The 22678-nt window shown below is 44.8% G+C and overlaps 1 protein-coding gene across 2 annotated transcripts in view; it reads left to right on the plus strand.

Annotated features, from left to right (window-relative positions):
• ZCCHC7 (zinc finger CCHC-type containing 7) overlaps positions 1 to 22678 on the plus strand; it is a gene marked incomplete at its 5' end in the record, with an annotated part of 113277 nt that continues 90599 nt past the window's right edge. For both annotated transcript variants that reach the window (XM_080372487.1, XM_080372488.1), the window contains one exon: positions 1 to 688. In XM_080372487.1, coding sequence (XP_080228613.1) covers positions 1 to 688 — 688 coding nt within the window. The remainder of the gene's footprint in view (positions 689 to 22678) is intronic.

Raw genomic sequence — 22678 nt, forward strand, 5'->3', positions numbered from 1 at the left:
ATGTTTGGCGGATATGAAGACGCCGAGGATACTGAAGCGTATGAAGATGAACTTTATAACGAGGAGTCATCCAGTGAGCAGAGTGTTGATAGTGAGGTGGAATTTCATCTGTACAGCCAGATCCACTATTCCCAGAATCTTGGAGAATCCAGCACGCTGGAAGTGGATGAAGAAGCTGATGTTTCAGGAGCCATGGGTCACAGTTCAGTTCTAGCTGAGAAGCAGTATGAAGACAAGAAAATCGCTGAATTAGTTGATCGTGGTGCTCAGCTTTCAGATGACCCTGAGCTCATCGTCTTGTCTGATACACCAGATGAAGACAGTATTTACAAAATGAAAGCAAAGCACTCAACAAGCTCTTTAGCTCAAGGTAAAACGCATACCCATCCAGGATCTTCCACACCAAATGAGGCCAAAGCTGCTAGATGTAATACCCTGGATCCTGCCGGATCAGGCACAAACGTTTCAAGGCCATGGAAAAGCATTAGTGGGAAGCTTAGCCCAGTTAGTTGTGCTGGAGTTCATGACATCCAAGATGTGTTGGTAATAGATGACAGCTCGGAGGAGGAGAGCTTGGTATCTGAAAGTGGTGATGTCCAGAGTTGGATGCTTTTGGGAGCCGGTACAGATGACAGAGATAAAGATATAATGTTGAATCTTGAAGGCTGTCCAACTTCTGTCAGTGAAGGTTAGTACTTTTTTTTTTTAATCACTTGTTTATTCTTCTGTGTGTGGGATGATTTGTCTGCAATGATACTGATGTCAGTGTTTCACATTGTCTAGTTTGTCTAGTTTTGCAGAGTCTGGCTGGAGGCCTGTAGCTAGCGGTGTTCCCCAGCGGTTGGTACTGGGTCCGGTCCTGTTCAATTTATTCATCAGTGACCTGGCTGAAGGGACAAAGCGCACCCCCAGAAAGTTTGGTGATGATACAAAACTGGGAGGAGCGGTTTGATACATCAGATGGCTGCATTGCCATTCAGTGAGACCTGGGCAGGCTGGAGAGCTGGGTGGAGGGCAACCTAATGAAGTTCAGCAAAGGCAAGTGTAGGGTCCTGCACCTGGGGAGGAACAGCCCCCCACACCAGTACGGGCTGGGGCTGACCTGCTGGGGGGCAGCTCTGCGGAGTGGGACCTGGGAGTGCTGGTGGGCAGCAAGATGCCCATGGGCCAGTCATGTGACTTTGTGGCCAAGGTGGCCGGTGGGATCCTGGGGTCCATGAGGAGGAGCGGGGCCAGCAGGTGGGGGGAGGTGACCCTCCCCCTCTGCTCTGCCCTGGTGGGGCCGCATCTGGAGTGTGTGCCCAGTGCCGGGCTGCCCAGTTCAAGAGGGACAGGGAGCTACTGGAAAGGCTCCAGTGGAGGGGTACGAAGCTGATGAGGGGGCTGGAGCATCTCTCTCAGGACAGGCTGAGAGAGCTGGGCCTGTTTAGCCTGGAGAAGACTGAGAGGGGATCTTGTCAGTATCTGCAAATACCTTAAAGGCGAGTGTCAGGAGGACGGGGCCGGGCTCTTTTCAGTGGTGCCCAGTGACAGGACGAGAGGCAACAGGCACAAACTGCAACACAGGAGGTTCCTTCTGAACACGAGGAGAAACTTCTTTTCTTTGAGGGTGACGGAGTGCTGGAAGAGGCTGCCCAGAGAGGCTGTGGCATCTCCTTCTCTGGAGACATTCAAAAACCACCCGGCCACGACACTGTGCAGGCTGCTGTAGGAGAGCCTGCCTGAGCAGGGGGTTGACCTAGATGATGTCATGAAAAAGTGGTTGAGGTCACTTAAAGAGTCACCATCAAAAGTATTAGCAAAATAGTTCTAACAGGAATTTGTGGGAGTGCAACTTCACAAGGTTAGATGGCAATATTCACTCTGTTACTACATGGATAAGTCACAGAAAGAATCAAATTTAAAATTAAGCTAGAGTGATTCACACAGATTATAAATGTGAGAGAGTAAGGGAGATCCTCCCATTGAGTCACAAGGTTCAGAGTGGACCCCCTTGCTTTCTGAACTCTTAATAGAGCTTAGGTGCCATTAGATCCAGACTTGGTCAATGGTTTATATCTAAAGGATAGGCAAGCTTTGTTCACAGTTTTAAGATTGATCATAGCGGTTTAGTAGCACGTATTGCTTACAAAGTGAATCAAATCGGATTTACTGTAATAACAACAGTGACTTAATTAGGGATCCGGGATGGTAATACTTATACTGTACTTACTATGAGGTACTTAATTCACAAACACATGCACGGACAAGGGATGCTTAACTGCCCGACTCGTTACACAGCGGCCAGGGCCTAACAGGGGTTCCTGAGATTGCAGAGCAGCCCAGGGGAGGGGGCAAGATGATCTCCAGTGGTCCCTGTTTGAAAAGAATGACGAACAGAAAGCGAATCGGAGCGCGTAATGATGCATACAAAACTATGACGAAGGAAACAGCCATTATTTACACCACTTCAATACCATCATTTCAGTAGTGTCATCAGAGTGATTCACGGTGTGAGCTTTCCAACTTGCCTGTACATTTTGTTTTCCTAAGATCACAGAAGAAATTGCAAGGGGAAAGGGGGTTGAAATGAAGAGGGAATACAATGTTTTCTTCTTGTAAACAAAGTAAGTAGGAAAAAACAGCCCTTTGAGAACTACAGGCAGAGAGAAAGACAGAGGTCGAAACTGCGTAACAATAAAAACTTTGAATAGTACCACAGGGCAGGAAAGTAAACAGTGCTCATTACCCAGGGAGCAGTGTCATTCCTCTTTTCATGTGATGAGGTTTCTGCCCCCCCCCCCCGCCCCTGTCTGCCCTGCCTCGTTGCCCCTCAGCAGTGCAGGTGCCAGTGCTTGTTTAGGCTTTGCCGGGTGCTAGACCAGAGAAGTTGCAACTCTGACGGAAAGGGATGAGCTCTAACAGGAGAGGGCAAGGAATGGAGGGGAGACCTTCTGAGCTGGTTCCCCTTCCTGAAGCAGATTGCGTTAACCACTCCCTCAGGAGTCTTGACAGTTTGAGCTGTTGATCTAAAATTTACTGTGACTTCTTGCATAGATTCTGCATTAAGTAATTCAGAGAGATTCCCAATTGCTAAGAACTAACATCTTCGCATTTTGGGTATTTTTCGAAATATTCTTCCAAGTTACAGTGTAGAAAGTTAGTAAATGTGATGGTTAATGTGACAGATTTTAGATACGTGTTTGCAATAATCGTACTACGTAATACATACCTCGTCATCAGCAACTAAAAACTCTGCTGGGCAATCCAGCCGTGCTTTTTTCTTGCCCACCAGTTTCCCAGTGCACAAAGATCTTTTCCAGAAACAGCATCCCTTGCCAGTGTGAGAGAAAATGTGACCTGAAGAAAGGCAAGGCTAGCCGCATCAGCCACAGCGCTCAGGACCTTTGCAACACTAAACCCCGTCGTCCCCGTCGTCCCCTTTAATATAATTATACCATAATTTTACAAGGTGCGCATGCAAATTGGTGGCGTTTTTTGGTGCAATGAAGTGTTCTGCAGCACTGATCTAAAGGCTGACACTCATCAAGTTTTTGTAAACTGCTGCTGTTCGCGTGCTGCTACTAAGCTGTTTGAGAGGGGGAAGCTGAGGAGGCCTTTGCCTTCTTTTCTGGCGAAACACCTGTTTCTTGCCTGTAAACGTTCAGTAACTTTTTGCTTAGAGTTGTTCTGTCTGGTTTTGCATAGTACGTGGCTAAGGAGCCCATAGCGTGCACTCAGTCTCAGATTGTTGATTAAAGATGCCAGCGTGCTTGCCCAAGCCTCAGAGATTTAAGAAATGCTTTCCCTCTTCCCAGCGCGATGCTGGAAGAGTGTCAGAGCATTCAGTTGCCGTGCCAGAACCCCAGACAGCCACATTTTATTTGGAATTTATGTAATTTTTTTTCTCCCCGTGAATCTTTCAAAATGCAGTTTCTGAGAAGCTGCTAAATTTCATTAATATCTTTCTTTTTGTATAGCCATATCCTATCTTTTTCTTTGAAACTAGAGCTAATTAGCTTGTCTTTTTCTTAAATTACTCTGCCTCTTGGGGAGCAAATGTTTGGTGCCATGTGGTGACTGCTGTAACAGTGATGCAGTTTGTGCCTAGCACCATTAATGCATTTCCTGGGAATTGTCTCTTTTTCTCACAACTGCTGGACAGGCAAATGACCTGGAGCTAGGTTTCCGTTGTTTAGTTTACTCTGTGTATCAATTTGCATTTATGTACCAGAATTGCTGATGGTAGCACTAAATAGTACTCAAGAAAACAGAAGATAAATTAATTACAGAATGTTCGCCACAATGTGTATATGGAATTTTGAAATGTGCTTGAAGTCTCAAGTACTGTTTAAACATTTTTTATCGGAGTGATTATGCTTACTAGGTATACATGAAAATGAAAATTTATGTCTCCATTCTTTGCCAGTGCTTTGCCTAGCAAAAGTGTGCCAGTGCTAACTGAGAGAGGCTTTTAAAAATCAGCGTGGGCGGTAAATATCAGGAGGCAGTTTTGCTAACTTGTGGTATGTTTTTGTAAGAAATTGGGTCATGTTTTTTATTCATATATACATTCATAGATGTTGAAAATAAGCAAGCTATGTTCAAGGCAGGTAACAGAAGCAGAATTTTCCTGCACTGTATAAAATTGTCATACTGGTCAGAACTAAAATTGTTGAATTTAATGTAGGCAATGTAAACACATTTTGAGGTGCTTGAATGGGAAGTCAAAAGCAGCCACACAAGAAACTCATATAAATACAACTGTTCTGCTCCTACTCTGATTTTTATTCTCCAAGCTACATCAAAACCTCCTCAAAACCCCTTCTTGTGACTTGCCTCGCATCAGTAGTGGTTTTGCCAACAGCAGCCTCGTGCCTGGAGGAATGGGACATAAGCAACATGCATGAGGCACGTGCAGCCGTTTGGGAGCAGGTGCTGGTACACACACCTCTCTCTTCGTCTCAGCTTTTGCCTTTCTACAGATGTATGACTTTGCAGAAAGCCTCAACCTTTGCACAGTTCTTCCAACTGAGAACGAGTTCACGGTGATACATTTGACTCCACTGTATGTAGCGGGCAGAGCAGAGGCCCATGCCCCCGTGCTGGCCTGATGTAGACACATGCCCGAGGTGGAGTGGGTACCGCAAAGCTGGGCTCTGGTCAAACCTCAGGTTCTCGACCACCTCCCAAATTCCAGTGAATGTTATTCAGGTAGCTCCGGCATGCAAAAATTGGGTTCGGCTGGTCTGTTTCTAATGGTGATGGGGTTGCAAAGACAGAGGCTTAAAATAAATCAGTGTGGTATGTACGTGTATGTATGTAATGAAAAGCCAAAACAGTATCAAAATAGTTTTAGGGAACAAAAACCATAAATCTTCCTAATGTAAAGTAACCATAATTTGTTTATTGAGCTTACGCAGCGTTGTATCTCCAGTTCTATAAAGGACTCCCCTGCTGAAACAGAAACATAAAATTTTAAATCTGAAGGAAGAAATGCATTTAAAAAAAAAAAAAAATCTGTGTTTTTTCTGGCAAAGATATTATCTGTTAATTCGTTGAAATTATTTTGAGCCGTGTGCGCGGTTCTGTTTTCACCGTTTCTAAAGAACAAGATCAAGCATTTAGGTGACTACACAGTACGTACATTACTGGTTTAGGGCTTGCAGTATCGCTAAGGATGGATGTAGAGTGGAGTGACTGGTGAATCCTTGCCTTTTCCTTTCTCCCCCAAAACTGCCTGTCTGTGAATGCGATAGACCTCCCGTGACAGTGTCATGGTACGTCCAGTGTCCAGTTTGCTTCACATTAAAAAGGGAACTGAAACATGAATGATTCTGTGACTCTGAGCGTAGCTGATTGTGTCAGTCATTTGATGAGTGTGTTTTCATGTCTGCCTCCCTGAAACAGGGGTGCTGAGGTTCCACTGGAGTCAGAAATAACTCCTCGAGGGAAGGACTTGGGCATATCTCCTTATTCTGCGAACTCCTCTACATGTTATTTGTCTGCCCTGCTCTTGTCTAACAGCCTTATTATTTTTCATGTTCTCTGTAAACAAATAACACTTTCTTGATGCCTCCAATGCGCAGGGAGTCTTCTTCCCACACAGCCACTTCTAGCTTCAGTCACTGCTGGCTGCTTTGGCAGAAATGAGCCTCTGAGAAATGACCTGTGGTTCCTGATAGAAAACCAAGACTCACCTGTACCCTTCCATCTTCAGTTCACATCTCAAACATTACGGCTGGTCCACAAACACTGCTGTTCAGTACACAGCTGGAAACTTTTCCTGCCGTTTCTACCCTTTTTCCAAGTGGCTTTAGATACCTCTCACTTTTTATTTTGCTTGCCTAACACCACATTAAGCAGCAGCGTATCTCTGCCCCTATTTCTGTAAAATACTGCTTTTTGTCACGCGTCTGCTGGTTGCTCCGTAAGACAGCTGTACAGCTGATTGGCAACATTTCGTTAGCCGGGATATATAGATGAGCACTGGCTTTCTCGCTTCGCGGGGAGGGGTATCAAGCAAAGCGCTTGCTGTGTCTGTAGCGACTCTTGTCCCTCCTTATTCTGACTTTGTTGTTTCTTCTGTGGTGGGATTGCGCATAGCTTGGAAGCGAAGCAGGCGCTGGAATTACAGACGGTCGGCCAAGCTGAAAGAGAGTGACCGTGTACCTGTGATGTGTTACTTGCTTCCACTCGGTCGTCGGTGGGTTTCCTTGCAATGGCATTTGGAGAAGCGTGCGCTGCTGCTGCTGCTGCTTGGTCTTTGCATAAAGGGTCCTACCTGCTTCCTGTGGTGTTTCAAACCCAGGTAATTCAGCAAATCTAGGTCTTTGGTATGATTTTTCTGATTTTTTTTTTTTTAATTTTTAGGCTCTAGAAGAAAGTGTGCAAAGAGAATCGTTACAAACTGTACCATATAGTAAATGGCAGTGAGTTCACTTTTAGTGTTGGAGCGTTTCCAGGTCTTTGAAGGAGGGTTCTCCCCTTCCATCCCTTTCCTCCACTTTGCAGTAAGAGTATATATGATAAGAATTGATCTGCTGTAGTTGGAAGTCTTCCACCCATTCCTTCATTAAATGCTTCCTTTTATTGTATTTCCTCTCCCACGTATAGCTGCGATCATAACCTCTGCAATTTGGTTTTTTTCCTCACGGCTTTTGGAAAGACAGCTTTCAAAGGTGCTGCATCAATGTCAGGCCACTAAGGGGTACAAAACCCAATGCATCTTCTGCCTGTTTCATCCTTTGCCCACCCAGTATCGCCCTCGGGCGCAAGAAACTAATGTGATTGCACTCTGCGCTTGGCAGCTTTGTGGTGCGCAGTGGGTAGGGCTGCTTTTGAATCCAGAGTTTCTATAAAATAGCACATAGGTGCTCTGCTGGTCTCCCAGGGAGGGAATGGTTGTTTTCTTCTCTGCTCGTGATTTTTTTTCTTATTAGCGCAGTAAGCGAGGCTTTTACAAGAGCATCGCTAGAGATGCTACTTCCAGCACAAGAAGTTGCTTTTAAAAGTAACAGTCACTGGGTATCAGTCTGTTCTAGTAAAGAGCGTTGTGTCCAGGTGCCTTTGCAGTCATTGCTCCACGGCCTGCAAACCTCGTCAGGCACCCCGGTGCCACCTCCTTAGCAGCTCTCGCCACATTTTCATGACATTTACAGACAGTGACATGGCACACAACCGTTGGAGCAATTCCCATGTGTGCTGCTGGGCGCAGCTGCTGCACGAGGTGTCCCCCCCGGACCAAGGACTGACGTGGCTTCTGTACGGGTGCAGCGCCTGTTCAGCCGGAGCTTGCTCCTGCCCGGGGGCGTAAATAGGTTCTGTAGCAAGGATGACACTGTGCTTTTATTTAAGCATTTTGTTCCACGACTGTGTAGAAGCCGTGTGTGGTGTAGCTTTGGCTCTGGTGGTGACCTCAGACACACGGAAGTGCAGGATGCTCGGAGCAGAAAGCACAAAACTCAGCTGAGGCTTATGGGGTGTTGCAGGATATTTTGAAATCTGTTTGTCACATGATCTTCTAGCTATCTTGAGTAGATGAAGTGATTTTGGTGTTTCCTAACAGGGTGACTTCTGGAATTTGGTAAAATACAAGTATTTTTAATCTTCTCTGTTGACAGGAGTTATGAAGGGAAGCCAGCGTTCAAGGGGTAAATCATTTCACTTGAGGCACAGGCTTTTATGTCAACTTTTACTGTCCTGTAAAACCGCCCTCTACAAAAAGAAACAGTGAACATAAAATAAAGGGCAAGCTACTATTTCCAAAGCAGTTGTTTCAGCTTTCCATTTTGGCATCTATTTCCATCTTGTTTTCCAGGTTTAGACGTCTTTCTATACACTGATTTTTAGCCTGAGTTATCAAGTCTCTCATTTTAGTAAAAAAACCCAAAACAATAAAAGTACATCTTTAAAAGAAAAAAGAAAAAAAAAAAAAAAAGGATTTGAACATTTAGTGAATGAAACGGTTTAAAAAAAAAAAAAAAAAAGGTAATTTGAAAGCATTTCATTTGACCCTCTTCCCTAAAAAATAATACAGGAAGGAGTTTTCTGTTCAGCAGCAGTAGCTACAACTTATGGAGTCAAAATGAAAACAGCAGTCTCTGATAAATTTAGCTCATTGTTTTATCTCTGTCAGCCATGCTCAAAAAGGAAATACCCTTTGTTAACTATTGGTGTTTCAAATGGCGGCTTCTAGATGTATGACTTAATTTTCTCTTAACTCTGCATGGTACTACAGAAACTATTCAAAGATCTGACCACATCTGTATTTTTTTTTTTCCTCTCTGTGCTGTTATTCAAATCCCTTGTTGTATTTTTAAACGGGGAGAAGGGGTAAGCTTATTTCTAAAACGACAAAAAAGTACAGTGAGCTGTGCTTTTCTTCTTTAATTTACCCTTCCCCTTGACAGCTAGTTTTGAACACGACCTTTGCACGATGTAGTATGTTTTTGTTCTAGAGTCTTGGTATTTGTAGCACCAACTTAAATTTTCTACAGAAATGTCTACAAGAAAGTTTTCATTTTGTTAGGCTACAGAAATACTATTTGAGGAGATGTACTTTTTGGATGCTTGAGCTGTGGACTTGCTGGATTGAATTCAGCAAAACTTGCTTTCAAAAGTAAAAAAAAAAAAAGATTTCTTGGTGAAAATTAGTTTTGCAATGAAAATATTTTTCTTATTAATACCTAATGGTGTCAGCAAGACTAAGTAAGTGTGGTTCACATACAAATTCCAATGTCGCAAAACAAACAAACAAAAAAAAACCCAGAAAAAAAAAAAAAAAAAAAAAAAAAACCAACAAAACCAAAACCAAACCAAAAGGCAAGGGTTTGTTCCCGGGCAGTTCTGCGTGGCGGCGCACGGCTGGGTGCTGCAGGCACGTTGCTGCATCTCCACTCGCTGCTGGTCCTTCTTGAGGCCGGGGAGGCTGCTTGGGCGCTGCGGGTCGGTGGCCATCCACGTCACGTCATGTCGAAGGCGGCTCGGTGGCCCCTTGCCGAGGGGTCGCGGGGGCCAAGCTGTTGTGACCCTGGAGCATGGCGTCTCCCCTGGGATGCTGAGGGTGGGCGCTGGGCAGCTGGAGGGGTCAGCTGATGGAAGAGCTCGCAGAAAGATGCCTCGGTGTGAAATTAGCGGCTGTTTGGAAGCAGCCTGTGCCGGGAGTTGTGTTTATGAGGGCTGGTAAGCCATGCACATGGGACTGCGCTGTCTGTTGCCTGCTGCGAAGCCTGAGGACAGAGGGGTTTCCAAGAGGGGGTGGGAACCTGTGGTCTTTGGTCCCCCTTGCCCAGGCCGTGCCGCGGCCCCGCCGAGCATCCGCCGCACCACGGTTCCCCGTCCCATCCCTCCTGAGCAGAGCCAGGCGCGGGACTGGGGGCTTCATCCCCCTCCAAGGGCGAAACCGGCGGAGTGATGCCAGGTCACGCCGGCTGCCTGGAAAGTAGAAGCTGATGTCACCGCGTTGGGTGTTTTGTCTGTTTGTGGCTGCATTGCTGAAACCCTTTTATCAGCTTGCTTTCCTCAGAACCGTGCGCTGCTCAACACTGGGACTTTGCCTGTGATGTGAGGGTTTTTTTTTCTTCTCGCTCCCATTTGCTAGACCCTTAACGCTACTTCAATGTAGTAGGAGTGTTTTGTGCATGAGTTACTATAGCAGAATGCACCCCGGAGCAATAATAAGCAGTGGGAATCCACCCACCATGTGGAAGATACAGCACATGCATATGGATATTTTGATTAAAGAAAAAAACTTAATCTTCTTTGCCGTGTAATGTGGATACACTCGAATCTCTTGATTATTTAAGAAAAAAATTAATAAAACTAATAAAGTTCCTTTGCAAATCTGAAGAGATCTAGACTAAGTATACCTGCAGCCTGAGCAGGCCCTTTTATCTGTACAGATTTCTCTGCTATTGTGGACCTTAGCTCTAATTTAAATTTCCCATGGCTTTGGATTGCTGACTAGGTTTTCTGCAAGAGTGCCCATGCTTACATGGTCATATATTCTGGGTGACTTTTTCACTTTTTTCTCTCTCTTTTTTTTTTTTTTTCTTTTTTCCCCCCTGTTCTGTTGATTGTTATAAGACGAATTTTTTTTTCCCCACTTCTGTCATCAGTTTGATCTTTCTTCCTTGTCCCTGTTTCTTTGGGTTTCTTACAGGTGGGGAAAGACTGTCATACTGCAATTGAATTTTTGAACACTGGTGGGAAACTGATTTAATCCTTCTGAAGGAGAAGTTCAATTTTTTTAAGTAATTAAAAAATGCAACAGAGAATATACTGAAGACAAAGGACTTAAGGGTTTAAAAAGGGAAAAAGTAAAGTTTGAGTTGGGCTACAAAGGGGCATAAATCATGCAGATATGTGCATGAAATAAGCACAGGGAAAACAGCTTATATTAATGAATTTAAAACAGAATGAAAGTAGAGAAGGCCTGATAGGAGGAATAAGGTGGCTTGTTAATACCTTCTGTGTCTTTCCATTAATAGGAGCACGTAGTGAAAGTGGGTTTGTGCTTTGAAGCTGTGGGCAATATTGACATTCAGAGGAATGTAAAAGGATGGCACATCATTTTGTGAGCCCTTAGGCAGTAATTGGCATGTGTCTAGAGAAATCGGGGCCTTTTCGCCTCAAAGAACTTGCTCCGTTTCCTTCTGGCACGGGATGGGATTCGCTGGGAAGGTTTGAACCGCGAGTGCTGAGTGGTCAAAATGGACATGCATGCAGCACATCTGGTAATCTGCGGGTTTCTTACTGAAGAGCACAGAAAACTTACCCTGTGCTGCCATCATGGTGACCATGAGTCTCGTGACAGCTGGTATGCGGTGGCTCGTTGCTTTTTTAATTTGGAGGAGATGCAGAAGTAGATCCTTAGCCTGTTGTAACATCTGTGCGTGTTACAGGTAGATACACACGATGTCTATAACGCAGGCCAGCGAGTCCTGGGATGAATATTGTTGTTGTCTTCATACTCTATTGATGTATATAATCGATATTCCAGTGTTGTTATTAATAAATGTTATATGCCTTTCGTGCCAGTGTTTCCTGCGTACCAATCCCCCTCCAGCGTCTTTTGCTAGATGAGAATTGTGGTGTCCCAGTGCGTGCCAGTGCACGCCTGGCGTTGTTCACCAGCCCCGCGGGCACCACTGCCCGGCGTGCTTGAGGCTGAGCACAGCCCTGCGCCTGCTTTCACATCGTTATTTGGCTGTACGGTTTCCCCTCTCGCACTGACAGCGTTTCCAGTCTTCCACGTGCAAATCCAAATCTCTCTCCAATCTCCAGAGAAGCTCAGATTTGGGAGGTTTTGTTCACCGGGACCTGTCCAGTTGCCTGATGCTGCCAGTGCCCTGGTTCTCCCCGGCAGCTCTCGGCGCTGGCACGTGGTCCCCCTGGCCGTGCTGCGGGGCTGGCAGGAGCCGAGGACCTCGCAGGAGGTTGTACCAGCAGCCCATCGCCCAGCTCCTCTGCCGAGGGTTTCTGGTTAGCAGGGGCATTTCCCGTTAACATGGCAGGTTGGGCAGTTGTGGAATTTAGCTTGAAGCTGTTTCTATCTGAAAAATTTTAGCGCCAGGAAGGTTTCCCATCTGCCCGGCTCAACCTCCACTCACTTTCTATGATGGTGGTGATGGTGATGCTTGGGTTTCCTCCTGCTAATGCTCCTGCTTTTACGTGGTATGCAATGGTGACAGGTATCCCGGTTACATCTTGGGAGATAATGACATTGTTAGAAATGAGAAAACATGACAATAAAAGGTCTCTCTGTTCAGCCGGCCTTCTTGTGGTGGATTTGGTGATGTATGGCTTATATGATGGAGCAGCGAGGCCATCACCCACATGCTTGGAAGACTACGTGCACTGACCTGGCTGCCAAGATGCTTTTTGTCACCCATTTGGTGCCAATTCTGAGAGGGCCTTTGCGCAGTGTCAGGTGTGAGAAGTGGTGGCCGTTTTTCTTCCGTATGGCCCCTTTTGAAGTGTGGGTGAGGAGAATATACTCACAGGCACTGAGGAGGCCCTATTGCAGAGCACAGACCTTGGCGCCAGTCACAAAGCAATTCTTTGCTCGAAGAGGGCAGTTTTATCTGCTTTTTGTCGCTCTTGCACGGCTCGTCGTGGCGTGCTTGTCCTGCCTCAGAGCCCTGAAGCACCAGCAACAGCAAAGTCCCGGCCAGCCATCCTCAGTACTTGATAAATCTTCCTCCATCAACTCCTTTAAAACCCCAACAACCAGAGAGTGAGAGGGGCGGGTGGGGGGTGGGGTGGGGGGTGGGGGGTGGGGGGGGCGTGTGGGAAGGCTGCCAGATGCTTTTTTCGGTCTCTTTTGGAAACTCTTGTGCATGGTGAAAGATCAGTTTTCTCTGCCCTTCTCAAGGGGAGGCAGCGAAACGTTTGGTGTCAAAGCCTCTGTGGTGGCAGTAATTGCGTTAAGGTTGCACACACTTCCCAGCCCCGACGCTGCCTGAAGGTAAGCCGTAAAGCCGCTAAGTTGATAACCGTGTCTTGTATATTTAAAACTTTAGCTGCAGAGATCGGGGGATTAACCCCCCTCCCCCACCCCCGAGCCGTGGGGGGGCTCTGGCCTGAGACGTGGCAGCTCGCTCCGGTTCGGGACTGCCTATAAGCGTACATACACACACATGTAAGCATATGCAACATGTATGGATTTGTATGTATATTTTTAGAGGTGGATGTGAGGGTGCAGCGTTCCCATTTGCCTTGCGTTCGTGCGGGATATCCAGCATGCAGCGTTACAAAGAAAAGCGAAGTGGAAAAAAGTTGCCAGCTTTGAACGGAGATTTCTCTCCTGTTTCAAAATACACCTCCGAGAAGGGGCAGCACCATTTCCAGCCTTTTTTTCCTTCCTGAGATGGCTGGGGTCTGTGTGATAGGCTTCAGCGTGCGATAGTCGTGACACAAAACACAGCTGTGCCCTGAGGCTTGCTCTTCCGAACAGAGGCAATTTCTGTGTCATCTAACTGTACTTTTGATACTTGTAGAACTAAAGCTGAGTGGGCATGTGCCAGAGGGGGTTTTCTCATCTGTTTTTGAATGAGCATCATTTTGTTTCGGCATAAAATTCAAAGTGGCAGAGAAGAGGATCCCTTTAAGAAATCAGCGTCAGCAGCCGGAGCAGAGGGACTGCAGCTGGCATTTGTAGTATATATATGACTTATGTCGTACACCTCCCATGAGTTGTGTTTTTGTGAGTGGGTAGCGAAGGCAATTTATTCCCTGGGTTTTTTTCTGAAATACGTCCATGCTGACCTTTGTTTTGAATGCAGTAGTGATTTTGTCTGCTTGTCTGCTTTTATTCTTTTACCTATTTTATTTCATTTAATTTTCAATTTACTCTTTCAAAAAAAAAAACAAACCCAAAAAACAACACAAAAACTTTTGGAAGTTTTTAGATTTCTAGAGAGCAAAACCAAGTATTTAAAATGCTCTAGTGCTCCAGCCTTTTGTCAAAAACGAAGCCTAAACCAGGCATCAGGCATTCACTTTGCTTTTGGGTTGGGTTTTTGGGTTGGTTGTTTTTTTTTTTTTTTGTCTTTTTGAGCCTCGCGCCAGTGGAATGACACTGTTTTACTTGTCATTTCTCTAAAACCAGGGTGATTTGATTACAGCTTAAGAGTCGCAGCGTGCTGTGTTTCGGTGTGGTTGCTTTGAAGTGAGGTGCACGAGGATGACTGGGATGAGCAGTGCGTCACTGGTCCTGCTGGCTCCCACTCCCCTCCGCCGGCCTCTCCGGGCAGGAGCCCCCGCTGCGTGGCTTTGGGGGGGGGGGGGGGGGGGGGTCGTGAGATGCCCACTGCTGTGCCCTGCACCCCTTCCCCTCCTGTTTGCCCCTCACTGCTGGGCCGGTACCAGGTTGCTGGGTGGCCGGACCCCCACCGCCCTCCCAGCCCTGGCCGCAGTGCTGCCCGGAGCATCGTCTGTTGATAGATGGGTGGCTGGGGGAGAGGGGTCCTTGGCGAGGGCTGGTGTCAGGGCCAGGGTCAATGCCAGGGATAGTGCTGCTGGCCCTGCAGACCAGCCAGCCAGGGAGGCAGCTGGACAGCGAGTCGCATCTTTCCTGCCCCTGACGATTAATGGGATTAAATGTAAGATGTGTGCTTAGTACTAATTAGTTTCTCATCGGAGAGGTTCATTCTGATTATTTTTTTTTTTCTCTCCTTGTAGTATCTTTTCACTGTTTGACTACATTTGTGGAGGAGTCAGGGGAGACCCAGTGTGCTTTTGTCTCCGCTCTTGCTTTCACAGTCCCTGGGACAGAAGGAATGTGGCTAATGGGCCATTCTGAACCCAAGCCTTTGTGACTTACCTTAAAAATTACCTTTTCTTTAAAATGGTCATTAAATTACCGACTTCAGAAAACAGTAGAATTGCAAAAAATCCTTAAGTTTGGCTGTTAGTTATATATCTTAGCTTCCATGTCCAAAATGCACTATGTTTTTAAATATGAATGGCGCTTTTATGACGTGTGTCAGTGATGTAATTTTTTAATGGCACATGCATGTGCTGTCTCTGAAGGACAAAAGCTAAAAAATACTTCGGCTTGTGTGGAAATAGACATTTGAAAATCATTCTCCAATGGACTCAAATAATTAGGAAGGAACACATGAAAATGTGCTAGGTATTTGGTGGGGCAGTGAAACACAATTGCATCAAAATAGAAAAAGGCAGCTGTAACTGCTTTTCAGCCCACGTTGTCTTAGCACTGAAAAGGGAAATAAATGCAGACTGAGAAAGCCTGGCAGCTCTCCGCTAAGCACCTAAGGCTTTGTCACGGGGTGGAAAACAGCTAGCATCCAGCAACAGTCACTTGGACCTGAGACTGCGTTCATACGGATAGGATAGGCCTGCCTTGGGAGTTAGAGGGACTCCCTTTATCGATGGAGTAGTGGCACTTCCTTGGGTAACTAGTTTTAAGCCTGCAGGTTTGCTTATGTCTAATGTATTTAGTTCATTTAAAGCCTATTTGGTTTGCTTAGCATCCTACGTTCATCATCATGGACAATGCACCTTCAAAGGCATCTTCCCCTCACGTTTTTATTTTTATTGTCAATTTTTCAAAGCTTTGGCTAATCTCAAGTTGCTTTGCGAAGCTAAAAATCTGCAGGACCTTGAAGGAGCAAGGAGGCTTGCTGGGAACTGAATTCTTCCTAAAAGAAAATTTTTGTAGTCTCACTTTATTTACGGTGTTGCAAAAGAAGCTGAAAATCTATTGGTTATTAAGGATAACTTTGCTGAAACATATTTTTTTTTCTTAATTTGGCAAATATCTGATCTTTTTTTATCAGTAAAAGTTGAGAACATTTCTCAGTCGGCATTCTTACGTCGCCATTCCAGTTTGTATCTCACAGGGAGGACATCTGCTCATGGAAGTAGGCATAAACGAAAAATACATCAAAAAATCCTTGTCAGTCGTTCAGGAATGGTACAGCTGCAAGAACAACTTTTAATTCGGATGTAGCTCTCTTCTTCTGCAGTTTCTCCGAGAGCATAAATACGCGAAGGAAAGCATGACAGCTTCCCAGCGCAGGTGGATTATAATGTCAGCAGTACGCTTGCCAGACAGCACAGCTGCTCAGATGCCCTGCAATCATGCAGCAAAAACCTGCATGTCCTTACTGGGGAAATTGTAGGTATTCCCACGCAGAGCTTCACTGCGCCGTACAGCAGCATGAACACAGCGTGTGCATCAAAACCTCTGTGCTTCCCCATGTGCTCCAGGAGAATTGTGGGAGTTTTTATGTTTTTAAGGTTAACCAACATAAGGAAGCCATTGTTTGTAATTCGTCTTCTCATAGGTAATTCTGTTGGTTTGAACTTGGGGTGTAGCACTTGAAATTAAAAGGAGAAGCAGGAAAGGATTGCAAGCTTGTGGTATTAGCTATGGTAGAATTAAATGTTACAGGTCACCCTGGTTTGAATCTGCTTTCTGCCATCTCCTGACAGGACTGTCCACAGTGGGCTCACCTGAAGTTTGCAGGATAAATCAGACGGGGAAATAACTGAGATCTTAGTGCCCATCCTGTTTTCCTAAAGGAAACGGATAGCTGGTTTAATATGTCTGGTTAGTCGCTTTTTTTAAAAAAACGGTATACGTACCATTGATGAGGAAAACATGAAAATCATTGTTAATGTCAACCAATTAAAGGATAAAAGCGAAGAACAGAAAATGTTCTTCCCATCTGAATGGGAAATTTAGATAGTCCACAAGTTCTTCTCAGTTTGTGTTCCAAAATTTAACTTTTTTGTTGTAATTTTGAAGTTTATTAATAAACTTAAATGCCATGTAGGACACAATTCCGTATGGAATGAATGAAAAATCAGTCTGTTCAAACAATTCTCATCTAGAAAAAGAAAAAAGGACAGGAGGAGAAAGGAAGAAAAATCAAAATGACATCAAGGAATAAGTATCAGGCTGCCTTCACCAGCCTCCACACTTAAAATTCTGTGGTTTAAATATTGACCAATGGCAGCGTGGTTCAGTGAGCAAAAACTAGGACAAGTGACCTGAGCATATACATTACCATTGCTTAAGAGTTGAAAACAATTGACTGTTAATCAAATTAGTACACAGGCAACATTGCTGAACCTCCATATTCAGCTGTGTAGTACAAGCATCCTATCTCCGCATACACTTCTTGATTAAAAAAAAACCCATGATTTTTCAGCTTTTTGCTTTAAGCAGTGTAATACAGAGTGGGTTTTTTTGTAATAAAAACAGGCTTAGTTCTCTGTTTTCTAGTATACTTGATAAGTAGTGGAACCAGTAAAGCAATATAGTACAATGTTTTCCCTGGTATTTGATGTGTTATCACAGAAATTAAAATCACTACAATTGCTCTCATCTCGGTGCTTCATGCAGAATGCATTGTGGCCTGGGCGCTGCAACGTCACGACGGGGAGAAGAATGGTGCAAGGTAGTCTGGGGGCAATAGGTACGAAACCCTCAGTGACTTAAGAATATGTTTTTACTTCGGAAGTTAAGGTTATTTTCCCCTTGCAAAACTGAGAGGGGAGCAGTCTCAAAGAGACATCAGGAAAAGTGGAGGAATGGCTCACCTTGCGGCCCACCAGAAAGACAGGGCACTTGCTCGTTTACACTTTAGCACTGACTTTTCTGAAGACATTTTTGTGGGTTCCCCCCCCCCCCCCCCCCCCCTTGAACACATAGTTAATAGAGCAATTTCTGTAATATTTATACAAAATGAAGTATAAACATAGAGCTTCAAAATAAACTTTCATTGTATCTTTCTGGAAACAATTACGCTACCTCTGTGCTTTTCAGCTCTGCACACACAAATTCTATTCAACAAAACTCATTCCTGTATTTTTATTTACGGCAAAATCCTTACGTTTGTGGCTGTATAGTATCTCTAATTATACAAATGTTAAATAAAAAAATTTGGATGGAGTATCTGTGAAGAGATATAAATTAGTTATTTCTGAAATTTAAACATACAATAGCTAATAACAATTTCAAAAACCTGCAAAGACCACAGTTGTGCTAAGTTGTTAATGCCACAGACTGCTAATAAAATATTAACACTAGTAAGTTCAGCTACGTTCCATCCTGGACCCCAATATCAATGGCTGAAATGTGCCAGAAAACCATGTGAAATGTTATTGCAAAATAATAAGCTTCTTGCATTGAAATAATCATCTTTAACCAGCAAAAATGGCGAAATATGATTTCCAATTTTATGTCATTCTTATTTTCTGAGGCGGAAAGATGACACGAGTTTATTTCTGCAGCAAATGCTGTTAGAGGATGTGTATGGGAAAACAGCTACAGTTGAGGGGTGATCCGTAGCTGGAATAGCTGTGGTTTGGATTTTTTTGACCTTTAACGTTTGTCTGTTGAAAAGTAGAGCTAGTTTTGGCACTGTACGAGATAGTTAACTTGTAAAAGCTTTAAGGAAATCACAATGTGAATGCATGGTAACTGCTAAAGCATAACCTGGGAAGTAACATTTGCTATTTCTTCTTTGGTCTAACTTGCTGCCCCCCCCCCTCCCTCCCCCCGTTGTTGTTTTTTTTTTTTAAGCAAAAGAGAGGTTCCTTAAAATATATTATGATCTTTTAAAAACTATAAATAAGGTGGATGGAAACAGAAAAAATCCTTGTTTGACTGCAGCTTGTAAAAACCACAGTAATTGTGACTTGTCTTTAACAGAAGGCTCTCACTCCCCACCCAGCCACCCCCTTTTTTTTTTTTTTTTTTGTTATCCAGTAATAAATTAACGAATAATTCACATAGATTTTGGCACAAGTTATCTTGGAAGCAGGAAAACTACTGAATTTCTAATATATCCGTATTGGAGAAATTTAATTTTTCAGTGGGTTTAGTGCAGTAACAAGATTTACCTTTGGAAACATGTTTTAGTGTTAACGTGTGGTATCAGAGTAACTGTTCTCATAGTTCTGATACTACAGTGTTTTATCCCTGTGTTTGAACATAAATCAACAACCCGAGGGAAGGAAAGAATAATAGAAGTTGTTGCTGGGCTCTGTAAGCGGCTTACTTTTTCTTGCAGGTTTCTGTGCTTGCATTTAACAGTAGCGGGATGTACCAAATCCAAATGTTTAAGGCCCAATGGCACTGCCAGCCGAGAGATTATGAGGCGGGGGGCGTGTTGAAGTGATGGAGAAGAATCTGCTTTAGATAGCAAACAAACGAGGGCTGGCTTTCAGGGCAGTCCTGTACAAGTACACGCTCATCCCTCGGACACAGGGGCGTTTGTAAGCGTTCAGTCCTGCTGGGCTGAATTCCTGCCCCGCTTCATGTTCTCGTTTGCAATTTACTTGGAACACTGTACCAAGTCTTCACCCCGCTCTTTGACCTCCTTTAAAGCAAGATTACCGTTGCTTTCCTGCATTTTGGAAGGGTGCCGTTTTAAATGGTTTGTTGTTTGGATACTTGTCACTTCGCTCTTCTTCCCTGCAAAAAGCCAAGGCTGCTTTAAAGAGAACTCGGGGTAAATTTCATCACATGTGGCAAGAGGTGTAAAATGGTAATTGTTGTGTCCAACTTGTGTGCTTCCTTGTGTAGTAAATGTGCTGATAACAGGCCTGCTTAGTTAATTTTCACTGATTAGAGTATCCTGTGGGCCAGGAAGGACAGACAGGCTGTACCGAACATTGTCCAAACAGCATCTTTTCTCAGGATGCTCCTCTGCCAGTATCAGATCCTCTGAGCAGCAAGCTCTTCGGTTGCCAAAGCTCACTAGGTAAATTTTTCCTGAATACTGCTTTCCAACAAACACTTTGTACAGCTGTCCTGTTTTAATTATATTTCTCTAAACACAAGTCTTAGATTGAACTGTCTGATTATAACAAGATGTGCCTCTTTCATCGTGTGCTGGAGCTTGGCCACATAGAAACAGCGGTCCAGGTGCAGGGATTGCTGGCTGGCAGACGCGGCAGGATGCAGTCAGTCTGGCTGCCCCATTCCAAATGTGGAATACTTATTTTTGATCCTAAAAGAGGCAAAACATTACTGCCAGTTTCTCTAGCATGCTTTTTTTTTCCCCCTCTACTTTCTCTGATTAAAAATTTATTTGCCTCTTCCAAGTTCCACCAGCGAGTTATAATATCATTCAAGGTACAGAAAATGGCCTCTAGGCATCTTGCCAAAAGCTCTTCATTTCCATCTTTTGAGAGGTCAAATTACTCTTCTTGACCTTTTTGCTCTGTACCTCCCTGACCCCCAAATAATCCCTTGACATAATTTGAAATAATGAGGAACTCATCTTTGGAATTACACAGATAACATTTTTGATGGCGTGTGATAGTTTGAAAGATACAGCCAGACTGTTCTTTAATTGGAATACTTGGCAACGTCTTATTTTTATATTATTCATGCATTTTGCAAACTATGGTGGGGGCTAAAAAGCAACCAGCTGTATAGTGGACTTAAAGTGTACGTTAGTTACCACACCAAGAAAAGAAGAAAGGAAAACGACTGTTAGCTGCCATTTTGCAGGCATAGGTTATTTTCTTTGGCTTAGGAAAGAGAATCTTCTGAACTGTGTGAATTTATGAGATGGTATTGAATGTCTTAATGCTGAACTGGCGCTGCATTTGGTCTTGGTTCTTGCTGTTTGCTGAGTGGCGTTTCTGTCTAGCCCGTCATCTCAGTGTTAGTGCCGGTAACTTCTTTATTATGCAGGCTCTAAGGAGACCCCCAGTCAACAAAATGCTACTGCTGTTCAAATAACGCTGAATTCACCTTCTCTACAGATTTTTTGGACACCCTCATCCTGGAGGGCAAGGTGGGGTGGTGGGAGCAGAGCTGCAGGTGGTGCTGGGGTAGAAGACAGAAGCTCAGGCTGTCTTCTGCGTGTGGTGGCAGCAGATTGGGGTTTGCTTTGCTGCTCTGCCTCTTCCAGTCCCCCATGCAACAGACGATTAAAGTGAGCAAGTGTAAAGGTAGAAGAACTGAGGCAGTTCCACTGGCAGGCTTTTCTTCATTTCTTTGGAAGAGCCTGTGCTGACTGACCATGATCAGGCTGCCTGAAGGCCGGCTGCAGAAGAAATAACCTCAGATGGGTAGAAGATCCTGCTGCAGCTCCAAGGTGAGGATCGTCTGGGGATGGCAAACGCAGCAATCCAGACCGGTCCAGAGAGTCTGAAGGTTTTTCACAAGTGATTCCTACCCCCGTGAGCATCGCATCGCTGTGTGCGGTGATGCCCATCTGGCTTTGCGTTAGGTAAACGGCGAGGTCACCAGAAAAGCCTGATGGTCACATACTGCGGCATGCTCAGGAGACCAAGTGCTGACCTGCTGCCTCCGAAATGCAGCCCTGTCCCTGCAGGATTTATGAGCTCTGACAGAAGACTACTGGACACGCCAGAACCTCTGAGCTCCTTGCATCTCCCAGCACTGCGCTCCCTGGAGCCCTGCGTTCAGGACGGCCAGTCTGGCACGGGGCACAAGCGCACAGAAGATGAGTAAGCCCTTCAGCAGCCTTCATGCAGCCAGAGGTTCCCGGCATCCCTACGTCAATCAGCGTGCGCTCTCGTGCTTTACGATGGCTTGAAATGGCTGGGTTGGCTCAGGTGCTCGCGTACTCTTGTGCCCAACCTGAATAAACCCTGGCGATCCTGAGCTTTGGCGGCCAGCTGTGTGTATCTAGGCTTCTGATGGGGTTAACTCCTGGCCTACTGAAGGTGTTCAGTGGTAAACTGGGAGCTGACTCATGCTCGGGCTCAGGATTCAAACCAGCAACCAAGCCTAGCAGTTGTCATCTGCGTTGCCTTGTTCCGTGTGGGGCTCTCCTCCCGTCGGGCTTGGATGAGGAACATCTGGCCGCTTCCAGTCAGGGGCCTTCTGCAGGCTGGTGCAGTTGGTCCCACTCTGTGGGTGGTCAGTGTCCATGTACTGACACAGCTGTTCCCCACCCGCCAGGTGATATGAGCAACTGTGACTTGAAGTTGAACTTTGAGGATCTTCAACGTTAGCAAATGTAGCCCGGGTTTGGTTTGGGGTTGGGAGGGTTTTTTTGGTGTTTAGAGTGTGTTGCGTACGTGGGCTGCTAATGTGTTGTGCTTAAGAACAAAAGTGGGATGCGTATGAAGACATCGCAATTTCATACCTTTGTAAAATTACAAATGGGAGAGTTTCCTGCCAACAGCTACTCCATCATCTGGTCACGTAAATGAAGAAGGGCAGCTGAAGAAGTCCTGTTACCAGGTTCAGATTTCGAACATGTCATGTTTCCTGCATTCACTTATGTTTGGAAAAGCAGAAATCCAAATCAGTAATCTCACGTGTCTTATAAAGGAAGAGCATTTGTCTGGGACCTCTTATTAAATGGAGGTGAATCTGCAGTATTGGAAATCCCTGCAGGGCAGGTGGGATTTTTAAGGCTTCGGGATTGTAATTCAAGGAAGATTGAGGATTATATTACATCAGTAATTAAAATCTTACAGTGTAAAACTTCTCAGTGCACTCGCAGTGAGCATCACTGGAGCAGCATGGAGACTATTGCAGAAACTGTGGTGGCATTTTAAGACTTGTGAAAAGAAGACATGCACTACCTAGAAGGTAAATTTTACAGTAAACTTAGAGGGAAATAGAATGTGTTATTTTCTTTTTTTTTTTTTTTTTTTTTCCCCTTCACAGGATGGATGGACTTTGAGTACACATTGAGACGTTTGATGCTATGATTGTATTCTGTCA

Source organism: Falco punctatus (assembly GCF_963210335.1).
Source record: "Falco punctatus genome assembly, chromosome: Z".
In the NCBI taxonomy this organism is placed as follows: domain Eukaryota; kingdom Metazoa; phylum Chordata; class Aves; order Falconiformes; family Falconidae; genus Falco; species Falco punctatus.